The 24,678-nt window shown below is 40.1% G+C and overlaps 1 protein-coding gene across 1 annotated transcript in view; it reads right to left on the reverse strand.

Moving 5' to 3' along the window:
• The window catches only part of SLC1A3 (solute carrier family 1 member 3), an 84,715-nt gene that overhangs the window by 15,863 nt on the left and 44,174 nt on the right, over positions 1-24,678 (reverse strand). The window contains exons 4-5 of the mRNA XM_075184245.1: positions 8,101-8,305; positions 6,164-6,206 (exon numbers count right to left, since the gene is read on the reverse strand). Of these exons, the coding sequence (XP_075040346.1) occupies positions 6,164-6,206; positions 8,101-8,305 (248 nt within the window). The remainder of the gene's footprint in view (positions 1-6,163; positions 6,207-8,100; positions 8,306-24,678) is intronic.

The raw sequence follows: 24,678 nt of genomic DNA on the forward strand, positions 1-24,678 counted from the left end.
TTTCTGCTGAGGCTTTATTGGCAAATGAAAGAAATTTTATTTTACAGTTGTTAAACAAATAAAAGAACCTTTACATATTGAATTCTCCCAAAATATCGAGTTTGCAAACACAATTTAACGGATTACAAAATAAAATATTTTGGTAAGGATGTAAAGAGAAAGAGAAACACATTGAGAGATATGTATCGGCTGTGACCCAAAATAACTAATCAGATCATGTCATTGTTTAAATGTAGTTTAAAATATGAGAACAAACATCTGATTGGTTGCTATGGGTTACACCATTACCTGTGCACCAGTGTTTATAAAATATTCACATTATATTATCCCATCTACTCATCATTGTCTTATAAGGAAGTTTGAATCATGGTGAATTTCAGATGGGAGCTTTAACTGAACCTTCCCAAGGTTCTTCTGACTGTTCTATATTACTAACAATACCACAAAGTTTTCACATGTCTGTAATAACCGTCTAAACCAGAAATGCTGACATACATGAAGAAAAGAAGTTTTTGTAATACACTGAGATTAGCCTTAGTAGGGAATCCACCAATGGTCCCCTCGATCATGTTTGACACAATGTGACTTTATGTGACGTTGTTGTAGTAAAAATATTAAACAAACAGTTGTGTACTGTAAATGAATGTGTATTTAGGGTATTTAAATATGCGATACAAGAAATGTACCAGTTTTAGCTTTACTGTGTACACTTTTAACTGGATTTGTTGGTGGATGCTGTAGAACTGTCTGAGTTCAAATCAAGAAGAAGAGGCTGGAGAACTATGAGAAAATGTGAGAACATGTCTTTACTGTGTGGTATATACCGAGAACTGAAGATGGCTGCCAGGTATTTCCTGTCAGACCAGCACTTCCCGGATAGCAAGTGGATGGCAGTGATGTCACTTACGCCAACCACACATCTACATCCTCCATTTTTTAGAACAAAGTAACAATCAACAGGTGTGTGGGTGCGAGACAGTGTGACAGGTGTTGGATGTGGGAAGAGTCCGCAAGTGAAAATACACATGAACTGGTAATACCGAAAGTTACATAACAAAGTCTTGGAATTTAGTATTAGGCCTGGAGATTCTACCAGACCTCGTGATGAAGAAAGGGAGTAGTGATGTGTCCTGTGTTGAACAGGACTCACTTTTGGTCAGGGGTATAGGACTGTGCTGCACTGCAAAAGATACTTCTTCAGAGGACCCATTGTCCACATTGATAGGTGTTCTGACACCCTCAGGCGGTATTCCGTGGAGTGAGGGTGCTGACTGAGACACCCCTAAGAGGTGTTGTTTGTTGCGCTCATACAAAGCACCGTCGGAATGCACCACATAGCTGTTGGGGCTGTTGGAGGATCCTTGCACAGTCCCAACTCTGTCAAAGCCGACTGGGGTCTGGATGTGGACGGTCTGCCCTGGAGACTTCGGTCTCAGCTCATGAGAGGTTTTGTCATGATTAGCTTGAGCTGTAACCTGGACTTCTCCATAGCACTCTGCACATTGGTCTCAATGGTTGGTGTAAGCTTGTTTTTGGTGGTAGGAATGATAGTGCGAGTGCGTCTGGACAGAAGGTGTTGAGAAGGAGAAGGGAGCTCATCCCTTCGGGTAGTTCTCAATTTAAAGAGCGCCATGAATACGTCTAAACCATCTCTGTAGCATTTGTTTAACAGGTGTTTTGCAGAATGTACTGCCCTTTCTGCTAGTCCATTAGATTGAGGATATCGGAGAATGCTAGTGACATGTCCCATTCATTGGTGAAGGACTAGAACTCAACACTCATGAACTGCATGACGTTGTTAGTGAGCAACTTGCGTGGTATGCCATGGGTAGAGAAGTGTCTTTTCATTTTGTTAATGACTGTGATACTCGTCAGTTTAGGAAAATAGTCTATCTCGAACCAACTGGAATATGAGTTCACTAACACAAGTTGCTCTTTCCACCTACACACGAAAAGATCTCCAGCAATGATAGACCAAGGGAGGTCAGGTACCTCATGGAGAGGAGTTCTTTGCCATGAATGGGCCATAGAGTATTGCGGGGGCATAAGCAGAGACTACCCGCTCAATGTCAGCAGTAATATAGGGCCAATACAATGTATCCTTAGCCCATCGCAAAGTGGCCTCTCACCCAGGGTGCCCCTGGTAGGCCTGTTGGGCATAAAAGCCTTGGAGAGCATATGGGATTACAAACCGTTGACTACGCAGGAGGATGTCTTCTTAACTCGTCCAGGAAAGCAAAGAATGACTTGAGGTCACAAGGCAATTCCATAGAGGAAGACGGTCAACCATGCCGGACGACATGCAACAACCATTGGCAAAGGTCATCCCTGAGTGTAACATCACGCAGCTCTTCCATGCGCTGGGAGGAGAGGACATCAAACACTATAACATCCATGTCATCGTCAACATCAGGGACACCTTAGTCCGGCGGTGAGCACGTGATAAAGCATCAGCCTAGTGGAGGTCCTTTCCACGCTTGTACACCACATCAAGATGGTACCTTTGGAGCTTGAGAATGAACCATTGGATACGTTCCGAAGCAGTGTGTATAGGTTTGCGGAGAATAGTGATTAGTGGTTGGTGATCTGTTTCAACTGCCGCTGATGTCCATAGATGAACTCATGGAACTTATGACAGGTAAACACAAGAGCAAGCAGTTCCTTTTCAATCTGAGCGTATCGTGACTCAGTATCTGTAATGGCTCTGGACGCAAAACTGATGGGTTTGTTGAGCTGCAAACAGACAGCACCAAGACCACGCTGGAAAGCATCAGCAGAGATGACCACAGGAACATGCACATCAAAGAACTGGAGCACTGGGCTAGAAGTGATCATAACCTTGAGGCGAGCAATGGCATTTGCATGACAGCCCATCCAACACCATTCAATGTCATTGTGCAAAAACTGCCGGAGCGGAGCTGTGACATCACATTAGTGAGGCAGAAATTGATGATTTCACAAGTGTACCCCTCAAAGAGGTGTTCCATGCTGCGTTGGAACACTGCACTTCCAGTACAGTTGCCATAGGCCAGTCGGAGGAATGCGTTCCTGCCCAGAGGTGTCATAAATGTAGTGAGTAAGGATGATTTCTTGTCCAATATGATCTGCCAGAACCCGTACTTGGCATCCAGGGTGGTGAATATCTTTGCATGCCGGCCATGATTTGCTTCATGGTTCTGAGGTGGTGATGCAGGCTCATCAGAACTTTAGTCAGATGCACAGGGCCAATACAGATGCGTACTGAACCATCCTTTTTAACTGCAGCAACCATGGCCGACACCCATGGGGTGGCTTCTACCACTGGAGCAATGACACCTAATGCTATCATACAAATTATTTACCCTATCACCTTATCTTTCATGGCCAAAGGCACCCTTCTAGGGACACACACTGTAGGAGGAACAGTCTCATCAAGACACATGTGATTCTCTCCCTGATAAGCTCACTTGATAAGTCACCATATTCACATTTCTTTGCTTATAGCTTCAATCTGGCAGCATATGACTGGATGCTTTCAGAGGGGCTCTGCACAGCAGTGTTAAATGTATGTCTGTCGAATTTTGACATATTTCACTGGTAAACATATCTCATAAATTTTTTTATTAGTGTGTCTGCTAAATTGAGCAGGGTGTATGCCTGTACTTTTCTTGATTTGTCTGAGGGTCCAGCGCAGCAGTATACACGCCATTACTTTTTTAATTTAAACCATGCATCCGCGATGGCATTGTCAAAAACAAGGGATTCTATGCATCGGAGACCTTGTGCCATCACAGCCAACCTTCTAACACCATGTAGAACTGTCTGAGTTCAAATCAAGAAGAAGTGGCTGGAGAACTGTGAGAACATGACTCTACTGTGTGATATATACTGAGAACTGAAGATGGCTGCCAGGTATTTCCTGTCAGACAGCACTTCCTGAATGATGTCACTTCCGCCAACCGCACATAGCATACATCTACAGATGCTACATATTCAAATCCAACATGGTCTTTTACAGCCTTTTCTAGAATCCATAAGCACTAGGACTCTGTCCTAAATGCAGGTTACTGTGATTTGTAGACCTTTCCATGGCAGTATATACAATGTATATAGAGATTATGTGATATTTATACATATTATAGATACCGGTTATAGATATATACTAATCAGGAATGAATTTCAGGGCCTTGAGATTCAGTGACACCTTCACCAGCACTAACTTCATTCAAATAATACATTCAATGATTTTTAGACATATTTTAGCCCATTCTTGTTTACAGAACTGCTTACAACTATTTATATTTTTGGGTTGGCTTGTACGAACTGCTCTGTTCAGGTCATGCCACATAATTTGATTGGGTAAACGCCAGCATTTTGACTTTGGCAATCAAAAAATGTGAAAATGTGTCGGTTTCAGCCATTCTGCTATAAATTTACAAGGGTGTTTAGAATGGTGGTAGTCAGCAGATCGATGCTGACTACCCCGACAAGACTTACCCCGATGTCTTCACAGCGAACGGCTCCTTCCCGATCAGGCTCCAGGACGACTGATGTCACCAACAACTGCAAGGCATCGCGAAGAATGAAGAAGCCGGCGAGAGTTGATGACATCACTGGCGACCACGACGTTGTTATCAGTGTTGTTAAGGGGGTAATGTAAGTATGCGGTTATGGACAATGTACAATACTTTGCAAAGTACATTGTTCATGCACAAATACTTACATTATCCCCTTAACAGCACCGATAACAGCGTCGCAGTCGCCAGTGATGTCATCAACTCTCGCCGGCTTCTTCGTTCGTCACGATGCCTTGCAGTTGTTGGTCACATCAGTCGTCCTGGAGTGTGGTTGGGAAGGAACCGTTCCCTGTGAAGATGTCGGGGTAAGTCTTGTCGGAATAATGATCATCATTATTCCGTACCCCACCTGTTTAGAATAATTGATGTGTAAAATGAACCACACCTGGAAGGATAACCTGACACTTCCCTGTAGATTTGATGTCCAGAATTCATTGGGCTCTGAGCAGTTCTGAGCTGCCCGGAACAGAGGCTGCAAAACTGGCCAAAACCATGATCTTCTACCGTTATCTTCTACCGTTATGCTTCACAGCTGAGGTTCTACTAATAAATGATTCCGCTTTCAATTAATTGTCCACAAGCCCTCTATTCCTCCAATAGACTTTCACAAAATCCAGTTGGTATGTGGCAAACTTAAGGAAGAAATTAATGACGTTAAGGTGGAATCACGAGTGATTTGGATTCTGCGGTGAAGCAGACCATTCAGCAGAGATGCCAAGTTCCAGTGAAATGATCTTCAAATTCCGTTTTTGCTTTGCCACTTTGAACTGTAATGTAAATTCCACATAATGTATCATCTATATATAGAGTGTTAGATAGGAATGGAGAATTCAGCGTCAATATGTGGAATGAGGCCAATTTTTTACAGAACCGTTTTGAAAATTTATCTTGTCTCAATTGTCAACAATATGTGTTGAATTTACTCGAGTTGTACACTAACTGCCTGATTGTGGATGAGTCTGAGGCAAAGTCTTTATCAGCAGTTTTGTAGCCAGTTCCAGCTACATGAGCATTGACAAGTCTTTTTTTTTTGGTGTCCTCAGAAATCTCCATTGATCAAAATTTACTTCTGAAAACCAAAGTTTGTAGCTTGTGTATCAGTGTGTTCAATAAAGACATAAACAGGTCCAGCTTTTTAGTCAGGTTCTCTTTACTATTCAGGCTATAAAGTATGAAGGTCAGTGCATATTTATATCAACATACAATGGGCAAAGATCTGCATGGTCTTGGTGTGTGTGTATTCTTGTCCCTGTCATGTCCCCTATAGCTGCAAGGAGGCTGAAGTTGGGACCAGCCAGGCTCATTGCTCCAGTCCCATCCACCTATCCCCATCTGAGCCGGACTATAGGCTGGAAATAATGACTGTGTGGACTAATAGCTTCCTATTGGTCCGTGTGGTTAGACTCCACTGCATCGGCTTTTGCAAGATTTTGCAGCCTAGGGGAGTCCACGGTGACACAACAACCTGGGACGGGGCCCGAGAAGCAGCGAAACCGGGTCCTGAGGTTCCTTTTGGCTGCCCTGCACATCTGCTATTAACTGCTGCTGAAATATGGCTTGTCTATCACACAGATAATACTACATTATTCTTCACCAGTGTACTCTACCTGTTTAAAGCAGGCTTCCACCATGTTGGGAGGGAACATATTTCTGTCAGAAGAAAGAAGATAAAACATTGTCAAATATCAGAATATATTTACTAAAACCTGTCAGGGCACATCAATGTATATAACATAATAAATTGTTATTTTCTTATACAATCCTGTAGATCCTCAATAGGCGGATCACTAGATCCCGGTCCTAAGCTCAGTTCCTTGCATCATTTCTAGAATTAACATTTTTATTTAAAAAAAACTGTTTTATAGCAACTTATTTGTGGAGTGACTCCAACACAAGTATATCTGTAGTAAACTGAAATATCTTCCTATATTAGTGTCTACTGTAGGTTTAGATTAGATACAAATGCAGGGAAGTTGGTTTTAGTTTGAGTGCTGCAACTTTTGAGAACCTAGCAATACCCGTTATACCTGTTGTATTAGTTTCTTGTATTCACTGGTATTTACTATGGAGTTATTTTTTTATTAACAGCGTATTTTAAAAAGCTAAAGAAACCCTCTCTGTGCTGGTGTAACTGGTGGTGTTTGGCACATCATAGTCATTCTCAGGGCCGGATTAACCCGAGGTCTAACTGGGCTACAGCCTAGGGGCCTCGGGCATCCAGGGGGCCCTTGAAAGTGCTCAGCGGCATTATTGCGGGGGTGGGGGTGCCCCCCGACCCGATCAATGCTGCTGAGCCTGTCACTGTAGTCCTTCCGTGGCTCTCAGTAATCTCTTTACTGAGATCTCGTGAGAGTGAGACTGAGAGTCTCACTCTCACAAGATCTCATCATCAGTAAGGAGCTTACAGCGCGCCGCGAAAGGACTACAGTGACAAGTGAAAGAAATAGGTAAGCGCTTGGGGCGGTGGGGGCCTCACAGGGAAGTGGAGGCCCCTTAGCCTACTAAGACAGGAAACTGACTTTATTACAGCTTTGTATATAGATAATACAACCTAGGACCTAAACTGATGAGTTCTAAGTGAATAAACTATTGGCCTCAGGCAGTGCATGTAATATAAGATGCATTACGTATAGCATACACACAATGGAGGCAATTATTTTGTGGATTTATCAGTGACGAGGTACCAGTTATATCACTGGGTCATGAACTACTTTGGTGTTTGGTTTGCAGTTTTGTCCTCTAAAGCACTGGGCAACAGACGGCCATAGTGCCCTATGCAGCCCTCCAAGCCTTGACCTGCAGCCCCCAGCTCCTTCCTACTTTATTGTCAGATTTTGATTGTTTTAGCTTTTAACACTTGTTTAAAATACCTGCTGATATGTTAATACAGATAGGTGTATTTTTCTTTAATTAAATGCATTTTTTAACTCATTACTGAGATTAAGGGTAACGTGCGGCCCCTTTCAGGGGTATCCCTGCTCTAAATCATTTTGAGAATTTATTACTTTGTTTTTGTCTGATTATTACTTGGTCTTTTTATTACCAACATGAGATATTACCCAGGTTGTTTCTATTCCTTCTCAGTTCTTTTTCTGTAGATTTTTTATATCTATGTGCCTAGACTTTTGTACATCTTCATGAGCTTCTACAAAACTGGTTCTGTGATAGGGGTATATCTTTTTGGGTCAAACAACAAGTCTGGATGTTTGGAACTTACGTCTTGGCCACAGTCAACAAAAAGTATTTTCTGGCAAAAGGTATGTTTCTACCATCTGGTACTTTTGTGTTTCAGGAGAAGCTGTAGTAAGGAAATGAGCTGAGGACTTTGTGTTCACAAAAATGAACCGGCCGATCGGTGCTACATCTAACTGGAGGACTAAAGGACTGAGGCTAACTAAGGAGATATCTCTAAAACTGGTACCACCCCTAAAAATAAGAGTGCAATGATAATGTACGTGGCAATAACGAGGGTACAACACAGAAACTAAAAGTTGACTCTCGTCGTTTAGATTAAGTAAATTATTAAGTCTTACTACATTATTACCTTATTAAATCAAGGAACGCGTCAGCCGCTTGGACCGGCTCAATTTTCCCCTCCCGGTGCATTTTTTCTTTGGTTCCTTTTCCGGGGTGGACGATGATGACAATGATAATTCCGATGAACACAGCAATGATGGTCGTTGTCATATAATAAACAACAGCTCTTATCCCCATCTTCCCTGAGGCCTTACTATCCAAAGCAGCCATACCTAGTTAAATACAACAGATTATAATTATTATTTCTTTTTTATTATTTATTATTCTTTTTTATTTAACTGTGGCAACCACATACTTAAGATCATGAGAAAAACAACAGCAACACGGGGTAATGCAGATCGATCAAGTTTTGTTTTAATTTTTTACCTAAGTACCATAGGTAATGGAATATAGATGTGGAAAGAACATCATAACAATTTGTATGCATTTAATGTCTGCCAACACTGAATTGTAAGTGGAATTGTAAAATATTGTGTGTGGTGATGTCTATATAACAGTGTCATACACAGTATATCCTGCTACATATCAATGAAAGAGAGAAATTTATATATTCTTGTATTTTTCTCCAGTTGTGAAATGCATACAAATCAGTTAGGGTCAATCTCTTTCTTTCTCCCTAGCAAATAATTTAGTAACATAGTTGAAGAGGTAGAAAAAAGATACCAGTCCATCGATCTATTTTGGATCTCCTGCGATCCCTCTCTTATATTTGACATTGATCCAGATGAAGCAACAGCCAATCTGTTTCAATCGGGAAAAGTCCTTCCTGACCCAATATTGCAGTCCTATTTCTTCCTGGATCCACCACTATCCTTAATTTTAAATAATGGTCATAACCCATGATTCTCTTGTCTGCTAAAAATTTGTCTAACCCTTTCTTAAACATATCAGTTGAATCTGCCATCACAACCTTCCCTGGCAGTGAATTCCATATCTTGACTGCCCTTACTGTAAAGAATCAATTCCTTTGCTTGTTGTGAAACTTATTCTCCTCTAACCTTAGGGGGTGACCGCGTGTCCTGTGTATAGTCCTTGGGGTAAAAGATTCCCATGAAAGTTTTCTGTATTGACCCTTAATGTATTTGTACATAGTAATCATAACCCCTCTTAGATGCCTCTTTTCTAAAGTAAACATGCCTAAACTGGCTAACCTTTCCTCATAACTTAATGACTCCGTACCCTTTATCAATTTTGTAGCCCTTCTCTGAACCCTTTCTAGTTCCAAAATGTATTTTTTATAGAGTGGTGCCCAGATCCGTACTCTGTATTTAAGATGAGGTCTTACCAACAATTTATAAGACACTGTCTTCCCTTGCATCTATGCCCCTTTTTATGCAAGCCAATACTTTATTGGCCCTTGCAGCGCTATTGCTAAGTCTACTGTGTACGAGCACTTCCAAATAATTCTCTATTATAGATTCCCCTAAATTTATTCCATTTCATTTATAGATTGTGTGCTGGTTTTTGATCCCTAAATGCCTAACATTACATTTATCTATGTTAAACGTCATCTTCCATTTGGCCGCCCAATCCTCCAAGTCCCTCTGCAGAGAAAGTATGTCTTGCTCTGATTTCATTATCTTGCAAAGTTTGGTGTCATCTGCATAATGTAAACTTTGCTCTCTAAACCATCACCAAATATATTAAAAAGGAATGGCCCCAGCATGGAACCTTGGAGTACACCACTTAAAACATTTGACCAATTAGAAAATGTTCCATTTAACACAGCTCTCTGTTCCCAATTCTCCAACCAGTTTTCGACCCAAGTACAAATGTTGTCTCCTAGACCCAGTAAACCAACCTCTTGTGTGGCACTGTATCAAAGGCCTTTGCAAAATCTAAGTATGCCACATCTACTGTAACACCATGGTCTAAGCTCCCACTAACTTCCTAATTAGATTAGTTTGACATGACCTATCCCTCACAAATCCATGTCCCACTAATAATCTTATTGCGCACCAAGTAATCCTTGAAATATATATATATATATATATATATATATATATATATATACCTTTCAGTAGTTTCCCCAATATTGATGTCAGGCTTACAGGTCTATAATTCCATGATTGTGATCTCATTCCCTTTTTAAACAATGGCACCACATCTGCTATTCACCAGTCCCTTGGTACTGAGCCAGATGAAATTGTATCTAAGAAAATCAAAAATAGCAGCCAACCTATTTCTGAGTTTAGCTCCATAATAACCCTTGGGTGTATGCCATCTGTACTTGGAGCTTTATTTATCTTAATTTTACTTATTTTCATCTTTGGACTTCTTTCTTTGTAAGCCAAGTATTAAATAATGGTATGATGCATTTCCATTTGTATGTATTATTCCTTCCATTTTTTTTCCTCTCTAGTAAATACTGAAGAAAAGAAAGTGTTTAATACCTCTGCTTTTTCCTCCTTATCATTAATCATCCACCCATTTCACTTCTTATGGGTCCTATATTGTCTTTTTTTAATCCTTTTTGCTATTTATATACTTAAAAAACTTTTTTTGTCTTTCTTTGTTTTGCAACTTGTTTTTCATTTTCTAATTTAGCCAATCTAATTTCCTTTTTGCATGATTTATTACATTCCTTGTAGATACGGAAGGATTCCTCAGTCCCCCCAGACTTAAACAGTTTAAATGCACGCCTCTTCCTCTGCATTTCTTACCTTACCTTTTTATTTGGCCACATTGATTTAGACTTAATTCTTTTACGTTTGTTGCCAATAGGAATGAACTTACACATGTAACAACTTTTTAAAGACAGCCCCCTTTTCTTCTGTATTTTTTCCTTCAAAAGCTGCGTCCCAGTCTATGCACTTTTTAGACTACTTTAGCATATTAAAACTTTCCTTTCTAAAGTTTAATGTCCTAGTTGACCCCTTATACTGCTGCTTCTGGAAACTAATTTCAAATAAGACCATATTATGATCACTGTTTCCCAAGTGCTCCCTTACTTGAATATTTCATATTACTTTTACATTATAAGTTATTACTAGGTCCAGTATAGTCCGGGTGGTTCCTCTACTATTTGGGACATGTAATCTTTTAGCGTGCTCAGAAACCTCTTGTCCCTAGCTGTACCGCAGGTCTCAGTACTCCAATCAATGTCCGGATAATTAAAATCCCCCATAATTATAATTTGACCTAGTTGTGTAGCCTTTTCAATTTGCTGTAGAAGTTGAGCTTCCTCAACCATAGTAATATCTGGCGGTTTATAGAAATTCCCTATCAGCAACTACTCTGAACTTTTTCCTCGACTGGATATTTCCACCCACAATGCCTCTATATTATCACCAATATACTCGTAAATAACTTCCTGTATACTTGGTTTTAGCACTGCCTTAATATAAAGACATACTCCTCCTCCCTTTTTATTTACCCTATCTCTTCTGTAGAGAGTATAGCCCTCCAAGTTGACTGCCCAGTCATGTGTATCATCCCACCATGTCTCAGTAATAGCTATAATATCATATCCCTCGCTCATTGCTACTAGTTCTAACTCCCCCATTTTATCGGTCAGGCTTCTTGCATTTGCAAGCATACACTTAAGTCCATTTGTTCCCTTTGATATTCGTTTTAGCTTTGATATGACTGTTTGGCTTTAACAAGGGCCTCTCCCTAATGTATACGCTTCCCTTTCCCACCTCTCCACCCACTTGACTTTTGTTAAATTCCCCCTTACTACTCTCAATGGGCCTGATTCATTAGTGATCTTATCTTGTGCAAAAGTTAAGATGCTTCTTTTTAAGAAGAAACGGGGAGATAAGAGTGAAGTTAAGATGGATTTTCATCTTAACTTAAGAAATTCTTCACTTACACAGTGGATTTTGCATCTTATCTCCCTTTTCTGAGCATGCTCAGAGTAGATTTGCTTAAGATAAGCAAAAAACGGCAGATAAGATCACTAATGAATCAGGCCCAATGTCTATCCTGTAAATACTTGCTTGCCCCTCCCCTCCGAAGCCTAGTTTAAAATCTCCTTCAACCTTACAACTATCCTCTCCCCTAGCACAGCACCCCCCTCCTCATTCAGGTGCAATCCGTCTTGACAATAAAGATGGCAACTGCTGGAAAAATCAGAAGTAAATGTGCTAAAACAAGTTTAATGTAGAATGATTAATAATAGTTTGCTTTTAGGTAGGGATTTCAAGCTTCAGAAGTTTGGCTTGGCCGTAGCTATTGATCCTTGTGACACCTTATAAACAAATAATGGCAATGCTTTCAGAGATACCTTTTAATGACATAGTTTATGAGCTGACCATGGTTAAAATTGACATACTGCATTAAACAGAACATAATAATAACAATATTATCTTGCAAGTATTGTTGATCCCTTTTACTTCTTTATCAAGGCATTCAGCCATAACTTCGGGTAGTGCTCCCAAACTTGGGGGACAGCGGGCTATCCTTCTGCATCCTGTCTATTTTCTAGTGAAGTGGGGAGGATGGGGTGCGTCAATAATTGCCCGGGGGCAGGGCCAAAAGGACACATATTGCAGCAACACGCCTCCCATGGCAGTTTCCACTTGCCCTCCCCTCCAGGATCGGCTTTATATAAAGTTGTCAAGTATAATAATATAGCATCTGGGAGTGATTGGAGGTCTGTATGCATGACTAGCGGCTAGTGGCTAAGCACAATTGTGGCCCTACCACAGTGAAGGACCAAGATGTTGGCCGCACACACTTGATATTTACATTTATTTTTTTTTACGTCTGGGCCGGGATGTGTCAAAGTTTGATTTGGTCAAACTTCCATTTTTCATGCGTTGCAAACCAATCCAAACCATGCAATGTGTCGAATGCAAAACCAGATGTCAAACAGCATGAATTAAAACCGCACAGGGTCGAATAGCAAAGTGAGCAGTAAAACATGCTGCAAGGTAGTGGTTCAATGTGAGGGGGGAAAGGGCCAGGTCAGGTAGGCAACGCAAAGACTTTCACCTGTGCATGGGCCAAAAACATAAAGCAGACAGCAGAGCACAAAGATCACAAATAAATCGCTTTATTTAAAATCTGAACAACAACAAAAGTCTAAAAGCACATGCAAGCTCCATAGTGTACAATCTTATACTACCTAACTTTTCTCCTGCAGATATTTACTAACACTACTTATAAGTTATAGGTGTGCTGCACTATCTACTCTATTTGTCCTTGGACTATTAACTGTTATGTAAGCCTGGGAGAACTCATCTATAGTGAGTTTTATCTGTTCTATAACAGTTTGAAATATTTGGGTTTGATAAAGTTATTTTCCTCATGTTAGAAGGCTTACCGCTACCTGTAGTGACCTACCGCTTTTGGTGTGTTTCACTGTCTGTCGTAGGGAAATTAGACTGTAAGCTCCATTGAGGCAGGGACTGAGGACTGATAGCTCTGAATATAATGCTCTGATGGGTCTGTATTGCAGTATAATAAGTGTGCTTCTCATCTTCTACATATTGCATAGGTACACATGGGAGGCACTTGCCTTCAGATTGCAAAGCTAGCACTCTACAAGTATAGGGCTCATCTATATATTTTGTAGGTGTACACCTGAAGGTATGATAAATGTATTATGATGGAGCAAAAGAGGTGTAAGGATATTTAGTAACGCATGTATCTGTTTGCACATTGTAAAACTGGCTTACTGCATTCAATCTTTGCCCATTTACCCAATAGGGACAAAGATTCAAGACCTGAGAACTCTTAAGTGAGGAATTTGCAGCTACCCTCAGATGGAAACATTCTGTCCAGCTCCCATTTCCTCAGCCTTTGTTCAGAACTGATGTAGAGTGAAACTGGATTTTTTTTCTCTCTCCCATGCAATCCACAGAAGGGCTTCTTATGCCTTTATGTCGGCTCAGTGTGACCGTTTCACACTCGCTTAAGGAGAAAGGGGCCAGCCCAGTAGAAAGAAGGGATTGAGGGATACTTTTCTTGTTTCCAGGTTCTGTTTGTCCCTAACGTCATTCCTTTCACAATTTGAGTGTGTGTGAGTAAGCCCAGAGAGACGAATCGCCCGGGCTACACTTGGAGTTGCCTTGGCAACAAGAGAGGCATCCTTGTTTGTCGAGCCCATTAGTGCTGCAAGTTTCCCAGGGCCCGACACAGACCGGAGAAGAGGGGGCCCACCAAGCCTGGCGATGAATGCAATATAAGGGATGTGAGAGAGAGCTTGGCTTAGGATTAAAAGAGAACATACATCTACTCACAACAATGGAAGATTTTGCTAGTTGCTTGTGAAAGAGAAAATGCTCAATACAAAACCTATATCACGTGAAGGATGCAGAACTAACTTTTCTACTCCTCCATCAACTGTCGACGTCAGGTTCCTATTCAGTAATGGCAGCGCTTACTACCTCATTTATCAACACTCAGCATCGGGTACAAACAGTCCTGGCCAGTCACCATCCCCACGCAACTCTATAGTTTGTGTGATAACACGTTTATACAGCGCAGTCGATGTAACTTGTCTATTGCTTCATTTAGAATGCTGGATATTAAGGGTCCAGTTTATTTTCAATATGTCACAATATTTCAGACAGCCAAATATTAGTGTAAAGTAAGGCTAGCAAAATATCCAACCATGTTATAGACAACATAGTGCACAAATAAGTGACCCGTGGCTCTTTTAGTTGTTATGAAATGACAAATCCTAGCATGGATAACAAGGATGTAGAGCTATAAGTTGTCTAAACTTGTCATAAAGTATATTGTCACAAAAGCCACAAAGCACAAACAACCAAACAAGCAAAAAAAAACCCAACACAATAGTACAAAGGCTTAGTCCGGAAATACTAATGTTAGCTTTAACTTTTGTGAACTACTGAATAAATATGCATAAATATATATTATGAATAAAATGATGATATGAATAAACACATGTATATAATGTAAATAAAACAGGTATACAAAATTTAAGATTGAAATATTGAAGTCCCTCTTTAATGATCTTTGGTGATAAGACTGCTTTTTTCTGATTGCCTCTTATCCCAGCAACAGAAAATCAATTACTGGCGCAATATACTAAGAAAATATCGTCCAAGCAGCTAAGTGATACTCAACTTCCCGAATATACTGTTCGGGAGCAGTAAGGCTTATCTTCACGATTCCCAGGGATATGCACATGTGTGACCTGGCTACATGGCTCACTTATGTTGTGCAGTGGAACTGAAAGCCTGGACTTGACCTTTCAGTTCCACATCTTGCAAAAAATTATTATAATAATAATAATAATAATAAAATAGAATATATATATATATATATATATATATATATATATATATATATATATATATATATATATTCCCTCCCCTGTCTGATTAACAGAATTTGACTTGAGCAACAGAGATCCTCCTCAAGTCAAAGTTGCAGCGCTTTAAAGTCAGATATCCAACATTATTTTGCCAATAGCAGGCAACGAGGGTCTAGTGGGACCAATGAGCAGCAGGATTTCTGGGAACTGTCTTTACACCTCCAGCATCCCTACATTATATGAATGCTTGCAGAGGGAATTAGCATCCCCTCTTTTTCCTAAATTAATTTTAAAGAAGTAAAAATATCAGGGATAAATCTTTCGGTCTGCCAGTGAACCAGAACTAGAGATGCCCAGACTCGGTTCCCCAAGAACCGAGCACACCCGAAATGAGCAGATCCGAATATCGAGCCAAGCCGGCTCGGTACTTTCGCGTGCCCTCGGAATTGAAAACGAGGCAAAATGTCATTGTTACGTTGTCGGGTCTCGTGAGTTTTGGATTCCATAAGTACCGCCCTGCACGCCGATCCAGCGCCATTTCACAGAGGGACACAGAAGGGGTAGCACAGTTCTTGACAGTTTCTAGTGCAGTTGGGCAGCGTCATAGGTAGAACAGAAAGAGGAGGGGTAGCAGTGTTCTTCAAAGTCTCCAGGGACATTCAGGAGAACTCCATTGCTACATTGCTAATTGTCATTGCTGAAATACCAATAATAGGTCTGGCAGGCTTGGTCTTCTAAATCTGCAGTCACATTGTACTGTGTTATATAGGTAAAACACAAAGAGGTGAGCTCCATTACTCCATTGCTAATTGTCATTGCTGAAATAGAAATAATAGGGCTAGCAGTGTTGTTCTTAATCTGTAGTCACATTGTATGGTGTTATCAAAATGGATTCACAGCAGTACACAGAAGACCAGGAGCACAAAGCAGCTGCTGGCACCAGTCATGATGATAGTAATCCCTCTACGTCATCTGTTAAAGCTTATGTTAAAGTGCATAGTGTTTTTAAGTCAGGGAAACAAAAATTTAAAAAACACTCTTTACCTTGGTCAAGAAAAAAAGACCTGTAATCCAGGCAAAGTTATCTGCAGAAATTTATTTTTTTTCCAACATGCCATTCTACATGCACAGTGGCAATGTTAGTGCTAGTTCTGCAACTGTCACTGAGGCATCCTGACTTGTCTGATAGTGTACCCATAAAGAAGGCCCCTTTCAGCATTTCTGCAAATGTGTGAATGAACAGCCCAAGTGTAGCCGGTGATACACAAATTGAGGATGCCACTTTGGAATTGCAACAGGATGAGGGGAATATTTGTTTAGCTGACAAGGTCGCTAATGAGGATGTTGATGAAGATGATGTTGTTTGTGTAAGTCCTACACCAGTGGAAGCAGTACTTGCATGTGATAAGAAGAAGGCCATTTTCATGCCTGGGCAAAAGACCAAAAAATTCACCTCTTATGTGTGGAATTATTTTTACTCAAACCCTGACAACAGTTGTCTAGCTATTTGTAAAGCCATAGTAATGTAAGCATGGATGTCTAAATAGACGTGTATATGTATTCCCTTCCACTTTACTGCTGTTTCATCAGTATTGCACAAAGTGTTTGCAATCTGCACTTTACGTCAAAGGTACCTAACTATATTATAATTTTTGGGGGATTGGGGCTGATTCGAAGCTCAGTGATGAACTTGCTTTTTGCTGTGAATTACAATGGCTCGTTTTAGTGCAATGTCTGGCACCCTGGATTGGTCTGGGTCTGATAAAAGCACGCATCCCGGGGGGGAAGGGTCAGCGCTCATTGTCACCATGTATTACCTGTAGAATTACCACAGTTATCCAAGGAACGGGTGGAAAGATCAAATGAACTGCAACTGATTTCATGATCCAAGGACAATTCCATTTTGCACCACTTTTCTTTTCTGCCACTGCTGTGTGGCAATGTTTCCTAGATGTGCTATGAACTTCCGTGTGTTTGAGTCATTGTTCTGTTGCTTAGCATCCAGCCAGGTCGCTGCAGTCTTTGTTTGAAAGTGTATGAAAATAATATTGTGACCTGTGAGGTGGTCAAAATTCACTGCAAATGACTTGAAATTAGTGTTATTGAGGTTAATAATAATGTAGCGGGAAAAAAAGCAAAATTATGTGATTTTAGCAGAAAAAATAGGGCTTTTATTAAAAAATAGGGATCCAAAACCAAAACCGAAACACGCAAGAGCGGTTTTGCCAAAACCAAAACACGAAGTTAATCCAGAACCAAAACCAAAACTAGAACACGGGGGTCAGTGAACATCTCTAACCAGACCCAATGCTCCTTCTTAAGCTTAACTGCGCAACAATCAAAACAGTCAAGTGGGCATTCTCTGGACCCACCCCTATCAAACTGACAATGACAACGCTTACACAAAGCTGCATTGCATGACTAAACATGGGAAAGGTCATTTCAAAAAGTGCAATGGTTTTTAATGCCTAGTAGACCCCAGAACAGGGGGATGAGCCTATCTTTGCATGATCGGATAGATATGCTCATGGTAAAAATAGTGAATACAGCAAAGTCCTGACTGCCACCATCGCATTCACTGAATTAAATGATATGGTAAACATTGCATATTCCAGTCTCATTTATGTCTTAAATTAACGATACTTATTACATCACTTTTGAGTATTTGAATTGTTTTTTTTAATATAAAATGTGCTTTAGTGAAAAGTTGTTGCTTTCTACCATTTTATTGCCAATAGGCAGCAACGTAACCATAAGGGGTACGCCGGCTGCAAGGCTCCGGAGGTGAGGGGGTCCCGGCAATGCAGAGGCATCTTCTGAGTGGTACATGCTCAGACAAGGCCCCCCCTCTGGTCTAGACATAAGAATAGAATCACAGGAACCCTACCCAAATTCTCCTATGGGCATAGTTTCTTTGCAGCCTTTGGTAATATTTCATTTAATAAGGACTGCTCATGAAATAGGGCAGCACACACTCATGATAAATAGGTTTGCCAATCATCAGTAAATTTACTGACATCTAGTAGATAAGGAACAACATTTTCTCCTATATGTAGGAGACAAAGTGAAGACCAGTAAGAAGTGGGCATCTCCTGATACTACAATAATACACATAAGTGTGGCATCAATGATTTTGAGATTCATTATCAACATTTATTTATATAGCGCCAGCAAATTCCGTAGCACTTTACAACTGGGAAGAAACATTAATAAAACAATACTGGGTAATACATACAGACAGAGAGGTAAGAGAACACTGCTCGCAAGCTTACAATCTATGGGACAATGGGAGTTTCATACACAAGGATAAGTGCTACAGAATAATGCACATTGGTCCAGCTAGAATACAAAGATAAAAAGTATTTAGTGGGATATTTGATGAGTCACACAACAATGCTGGTCAGAGGGTTGTTGTCTTTTGTTAGCTGTGTAAAGGGTGGTAATAAGGTAACCTAGGGAGATTAAGAGGGTGGTTGAGGAATATTATAAGCTTGTCTGAAGAAGTGGGTTTTCAGAGAATGCTTGAAGGTTTGAAGACTAGAGGAAAGTCTTATTGTGCGAGGGAGGGAATTCCACAAAGTGGATGCAGCCCTAAAAATTCCTGTAAACGGGAATGAGAGGATGTGATGAGAGTGGAAGAGAGACCCAGATCCAGGGCCGGTGCTAGGGTCCTTGGCGCCCTAGGCACACTTTCAAAATCGGCGCCCCCCCGGCACATTTTCAAAATTGGCACCCCACGCGGCACACTGTCAAAATCGGCGCCCCCACCCGGCACACTGTCAAAATCTGCGCCCCCACCCGGCACACTGACAAAATCGACGCCCTCCCAGCATACTTTCAAAATCGGCGCCCCCACCCGGCACACTGTAAAAATCGGCGCCCCCACCCAGCACAGTCAAAATCTGCGCCCCCACCCGGCACACTTACAAAATCTGCGCTCCCCACGTCTTTTCTTACCTTGACTTGCCTCCTCTCTGCTCCGCCTCCTCCCCTCCACTCATTGACACTGTCGGGCCGTGATGATGATGTCATGCCCAACAGTCAGTGAGTGGAGGGGAGGAGACGGAGCAGAGAGGCGGCGGTGGTGATGATCAATAGCCCCTTCCCCCCTCCCTGTGGATTTATCTGAAGCTGTGCGGGGGCCGTGAAAGGTATGGTCAGCGGTCGCCGCACAGTTTTAAAGTAATTTTCATTCTGTGGCGTCCACCAGAGCCCAGATCTTATGCAGAACGGAGGTGTCGAGTTGGGAGATATTTTGATACAAATGAGGAGATGTATGTTGGTGCAATTGTGCAGGATTGTGAATCATTTACAGACCAAGGCCCCCTTTTTGCTGTAGAAGCCGCTTTTACTTTCAGTTCTGGAAACATTTTTTATCTTATTATAATGTGCCAGTTAAAATACTAGTTATCAGTAAAAGTTTATAAAATTGTCCACATAAGTGTTTTGCAGAAGGGTTGGCAACACTGATGAAAATAAATGCAAATATTAGACATGTGATGTTCTTTTACTAATTAATTTTACTATAAACGTTTGTGCTGTGGAAATTCTAATAAATGTGGCTAACAAAACATTTAAACCGTATTCTCAAATCCAATAAACACTACAATAAACGCTGGTCTCTAAGTATTACTCTCATGTATACGCTATACACAAAGAGGACTATACACAAATTGCTCTGATAAGCAGTGGCCATAATGCCAAAAATAACCAGGTCCAAAAATATCTAATTGTCCCTTGTCATGTGTTTGTGTCCAGTCATCCAAAATTAAAAAGTGCCTGAAGCTTTCTAATTGCAATTCGTCTTGTTGAGATAATTTTCACATAATGTCAGGAGCCTCAGGAGAGATATTTTTCATCTAAATAAATATTTGACCTTCTGTGCATGGGGTATTTTAAGCATTCTCTTTACATCTTTAAAGTATACATTTTACAAATACTGGGCTAAGTAGATGTATGATAGACACAAGTAAACCAGTGGCAACGATTAAGGATGTGCTATATCCATATGTAAGGTGTAGATGGAATACCGAGTTCTTTTACAAAGGTTTCATCTAAACACCAAACCAGTTCCAGGCTCTCATCTGCAAATTACAATTAAGCAGGAAATGCCTAAATAATAAAATATTATTTTTAATTTTAATATTTGTTATAATTGCAAGTGTGGCTGTAAAAAAAGACTAAAATAATCAAAAGGAAATGAGGAAGTAGAAAATTAGGATTCTTGATAAGAATTTGTTTGAGAAAAAAGAATTGAGGAAGAATATCAAGGCGTAAACTCGAGAGGGTTTATTTACTATTACGTGACATTAGGGCTGATCACCGTTTATGTCAGCAATAGAAAGTCTATCGCCACGGTTTGCCAAGAAAATATCGCCGGAGTGGCTGAATGATAACCAACTACCCAGCAATACTGCTGGCAGCTGTAAGATAAGACGTACTGCCTCGCCAGCCAGACTTGGGGCATATGGGCATGCATCACCCGCCTTGCCAAGTAAAGGCTTCCAGTTCCACTGCGCAGGTGTGACAAGGTGGGTCACGCAAATCGCTATGAAAAACTATATATAAAATAAAATAAAATAAATAAATCCATTTTCCCCCTGATTCCTTATAGAAATAATGCTTTTCTTTAAATAAATAAATAAAGCATTTTTTTCTTTATTAACATCCTCCGTTACTGTCATCCTGAGATGGCGAAAGCGAAATAAGGATTGTGGCGCGAAAGACAATTTTAGTGCACCAAAGTTTTCTGAGGTAGCACTGAGAATGAGTGGAGTTTGTATGCTCTTTGCCTGGGTTTCCTACGGGTGCATTGGGAGTGTCTGTGCATGCCTGTGTGTGTGGTAGGGGATATAGAATGTAAGCTCCATTGGGGCAGGGACTGATGTGAGTGAGTACACGTTCTCTGTAAAGTGCTGTGTAATTGGGTGCTATATAAATATATAATATTAATAATAATAATAATAATAATAATAATAATAATAATAATAATAATCTGTGGGCTAAGCAACAAAGTATCTCTAGAAGCTATTTGAAAATGTTGACTACTATGAAATGTATGATGTCAATCCAAAGCTTGGGAATATATTTACTAAACTACAGGTTTGAAAAAGTGGAGCTGTTGCCCATAGCAACCAATCAGATTCTAGCTATCATTTATTAAGTACATTAAACAAAATGACAGTTAGAATCTGATTGGTTGCTATAAGCAACATCTCTACTTTTTCAGTAAATATACCCCCCTGGGGTTTTTATCCTCATAGGTTATAATAACAAGTATTAATTATAGCTCAATAAACACTTAAGTATCATACTGTTATAATATTACCATCAGACATTAAAAAAAATAATTTTAACCTGCCAGTAAAACTACTTCACAAAAAATAAAATTCCTCTATCAACATAAACACGGAGGTAATGATGGAGTTTGTCAGGGTAAGCCACCGGTCTACCCAACGCTTCCTCTTGAACTGATCCCAAAGTCTTTAATTAAAAGCATGACTGCCACATTACATTACTGTAAACGGATGCAACGAGGCGTGCGGAAATTTTCGCCAGCGATTGAGATCCTGTCAGATGAAATGTTAACATTTGAAATGTTAAAATGTATTAAAAAACTGTTTTCACCGAAGATAATAGCTCAGCGTGAGAAATGGAAAAGACATCGTTGTCAATGGGCCATTAATCATTTCATAACAGCTATGTTGCCCTCGACTGCCAGTTATAAAGCCATTGTTGTTGTAAAAGGAGGCGCATTCGTTCCTTTGTGTGCAAAGCATTTCCTGAAACCAACGATTTACCAGTGTAGGGGTCATGCTGTTACTCTATTCGGTACCCATCTTAACTCTTTACACTATCCCGTCTCATGCTTTGCTGTGTCGGAATGTGCCAACAATGTTCTCTCGGAGGGGAGGAGGGCAGCAGAGAGTTACTTATTCCCTTTAAGTGTGTGAAGCAGAGCAGGAGCGAGAAGCGAGCAGGGGATTCTCAGAGAGCCACGGAGCAGTGATTAGTAACAGCTGACAGTCGCAGGCTAAGACTCTTTTTCTTTGGTTACCTCATTGGAATCATGGAATACAAAGGACCGACTGTCCCCAAGCCAAGAATTAGAAGTCCAGGAACACACACACACACACACACACACACACACAAAGAAATAGAAGCGCAAATTCCTGTAACTAGATACCACCGGTACCTGAACAATGGCATCCCCAAATGATACCTTTTTATGTTAAGCTATTCACACTACATAGGATACAGTGTGAAGACTTTCCTGGGGCCATGGAAACCAGTGGTGAATAGATATATTATGTTTGCGTATACTGTACTTCTTAGTTAGTATGAAATAAAAGGAATGTATCTATCTTTTATATGAGGATGAAGGATGCAGATGGCGACTGTGGGATAATGGGCAACAGATTATCTGATATTACTTTTCAAGCTTGTCTTCATTTTAGGAAGGTGTCATTTACACCCCCTGTCCCCCCCAATGGTGAATTAAGTCTATGGTGTAGATGGCTGTCTGATCACCTGAGGAACACACGCCAACAGTAAAAATATACATAATAACTACGGGCCTGATTCATTAAGGATCTTAACTTAAGAAACTTCTTATTAAAGTCTCCTGGACAAAACCATGTTACAATGCAAGGGGTGCAAATTAGTATTCTGTTTTGCACATAAGTTAAATGCTGACTTTTTTTTCATGTAGCACACAAATATCAACTTTAAATGTCAGTGTACAAATAAGCTATCAAGTATTTGATACTCGATAGCTTAAAAGAGGTCCTTCTGATAACACAGACACTTCCCTGTTATTGATTAGCCAGATCAATGCAATCAACTCAACACCTGAGATGCTGCAGAACATCTTAGAAAAAGTGCTACCAGTTATCATATTGACAAATCAATTATGTTCTAAAAAGGCCGCATTCAGTGCAATACCGCAGAATAACAAGGGTGGTCCTCCGCACTGAACCGTGTCTGCTCTCCCTGCTCTAGAACTGCACAATGCAGATGTTCTTTTCTAGTAACAGTGGGGATTCCGAGGGGCGGACCCCAAATTAAGTGCTATGCTGGTGTCGGTGGGATTGTTAAAGAGATGGAGTTATCCCAACCCTATGTAATGCCATGAATTTTGGTAGTTCCTTGCAGGGCTGGGACCACAGTGACGCAATTGTACTTGTCACCTGACCTCTCTCCGGAATCAGCAAGTACACGGATATTGAGGTGTTACTATCCTGTAATATTAGATAGATCAGTGTTATTAGAATCACTTTTGCTTCATAATACAAAAGCACACCTGTGCCAATGTGTGACACAGTTCAGGATGAAATCAAATACCATACAATGACATAAACATGAAAAAACACTAAAAGATAGACAAGCTGTATATTATTACACTGAACCAATAATAATTCTTGGGAAACATTGAAGTAGAAACCTCTTATGAGTGATGGGTCACAAAAAAGAGGAAGAAAGGGGTAACTTAAATTGGCAGCTATGAAGCATACTATTTTAATGACGCAATTACGATATAATATTATTATGAATTTTATTAGTATCTAAATGAGTATAAAATGAGTGACTCTCTCTTGGTTAGGTTTGTGTAGCGATTTGCAATGAAAGAATCTTATTTTCATGCAACAGATTCAATAATAGTTTATTACTGGTTCAGACCCTTTTTTTTTTTAGGAAGCACTGTTAAGGGTATAAAATTTACAACTTGTGATTATTTTTGACTTTTTTTTGAGAATGTGTTGTTGTTTCAAAAATGGCCCCTTTTAAAGACATCTTGTAAAAAACAAAACAAAAAAAAACATTTAAAAAAAAGTCAACTTTGTTCAGAAATCCATTTTTTTTTCACACGCAAAATTCGTGATGTGATTCACTGGTCACAAAACACTACAATTTGTGTAAGATAATATACTGAAAAAAACTAGCTAATCTCTATGATATATATTTATTTTTAAAATGTCAGGGATTTTAGTTACAGAAATGCATCATATATGATGCCTACTCACGCTAATGGAAAATCCCACAATCTGCAGCAATCGAAAGAAACAGCGTGAGTTTGGTACAAAAAAAATTGGGATAACAGTTCCCTTCTGTTCTCCTGTTTCCCAAAATATCAAATTTGTAAAAAGAGCTTTCAGACTTTGTACGATTTCCTGAATACATCCACTTTCTTCAGTGCTTTTCTGATTCAGATGAATATTTAGAATTGTTACGCATACAATCAACAAACGCACCTGAACTAAGTGTGACTTAGCCCATGTGCTTGGACAGGTTTGATGAATGGGGCTTCTAGTATTAGAAGTGTTTATAATGTAAAAGATACGGAAAAAAACTAAA

This window comes from Mixophyes fleayi, chromosome 1 (assembly GCF_038048845.1).
Source record: "Mixophyes fleayi isolate aMixFle1 chromosome 1, aMixFle1.hap1, whole genome shotgun sequence".
NCBI classification, from domain to species: Eukaryota; Metazoa; Chordata; class Amphibia; order Anura; family Limnodynastidae; genus Mixophyes; species Mixophyes fleayi.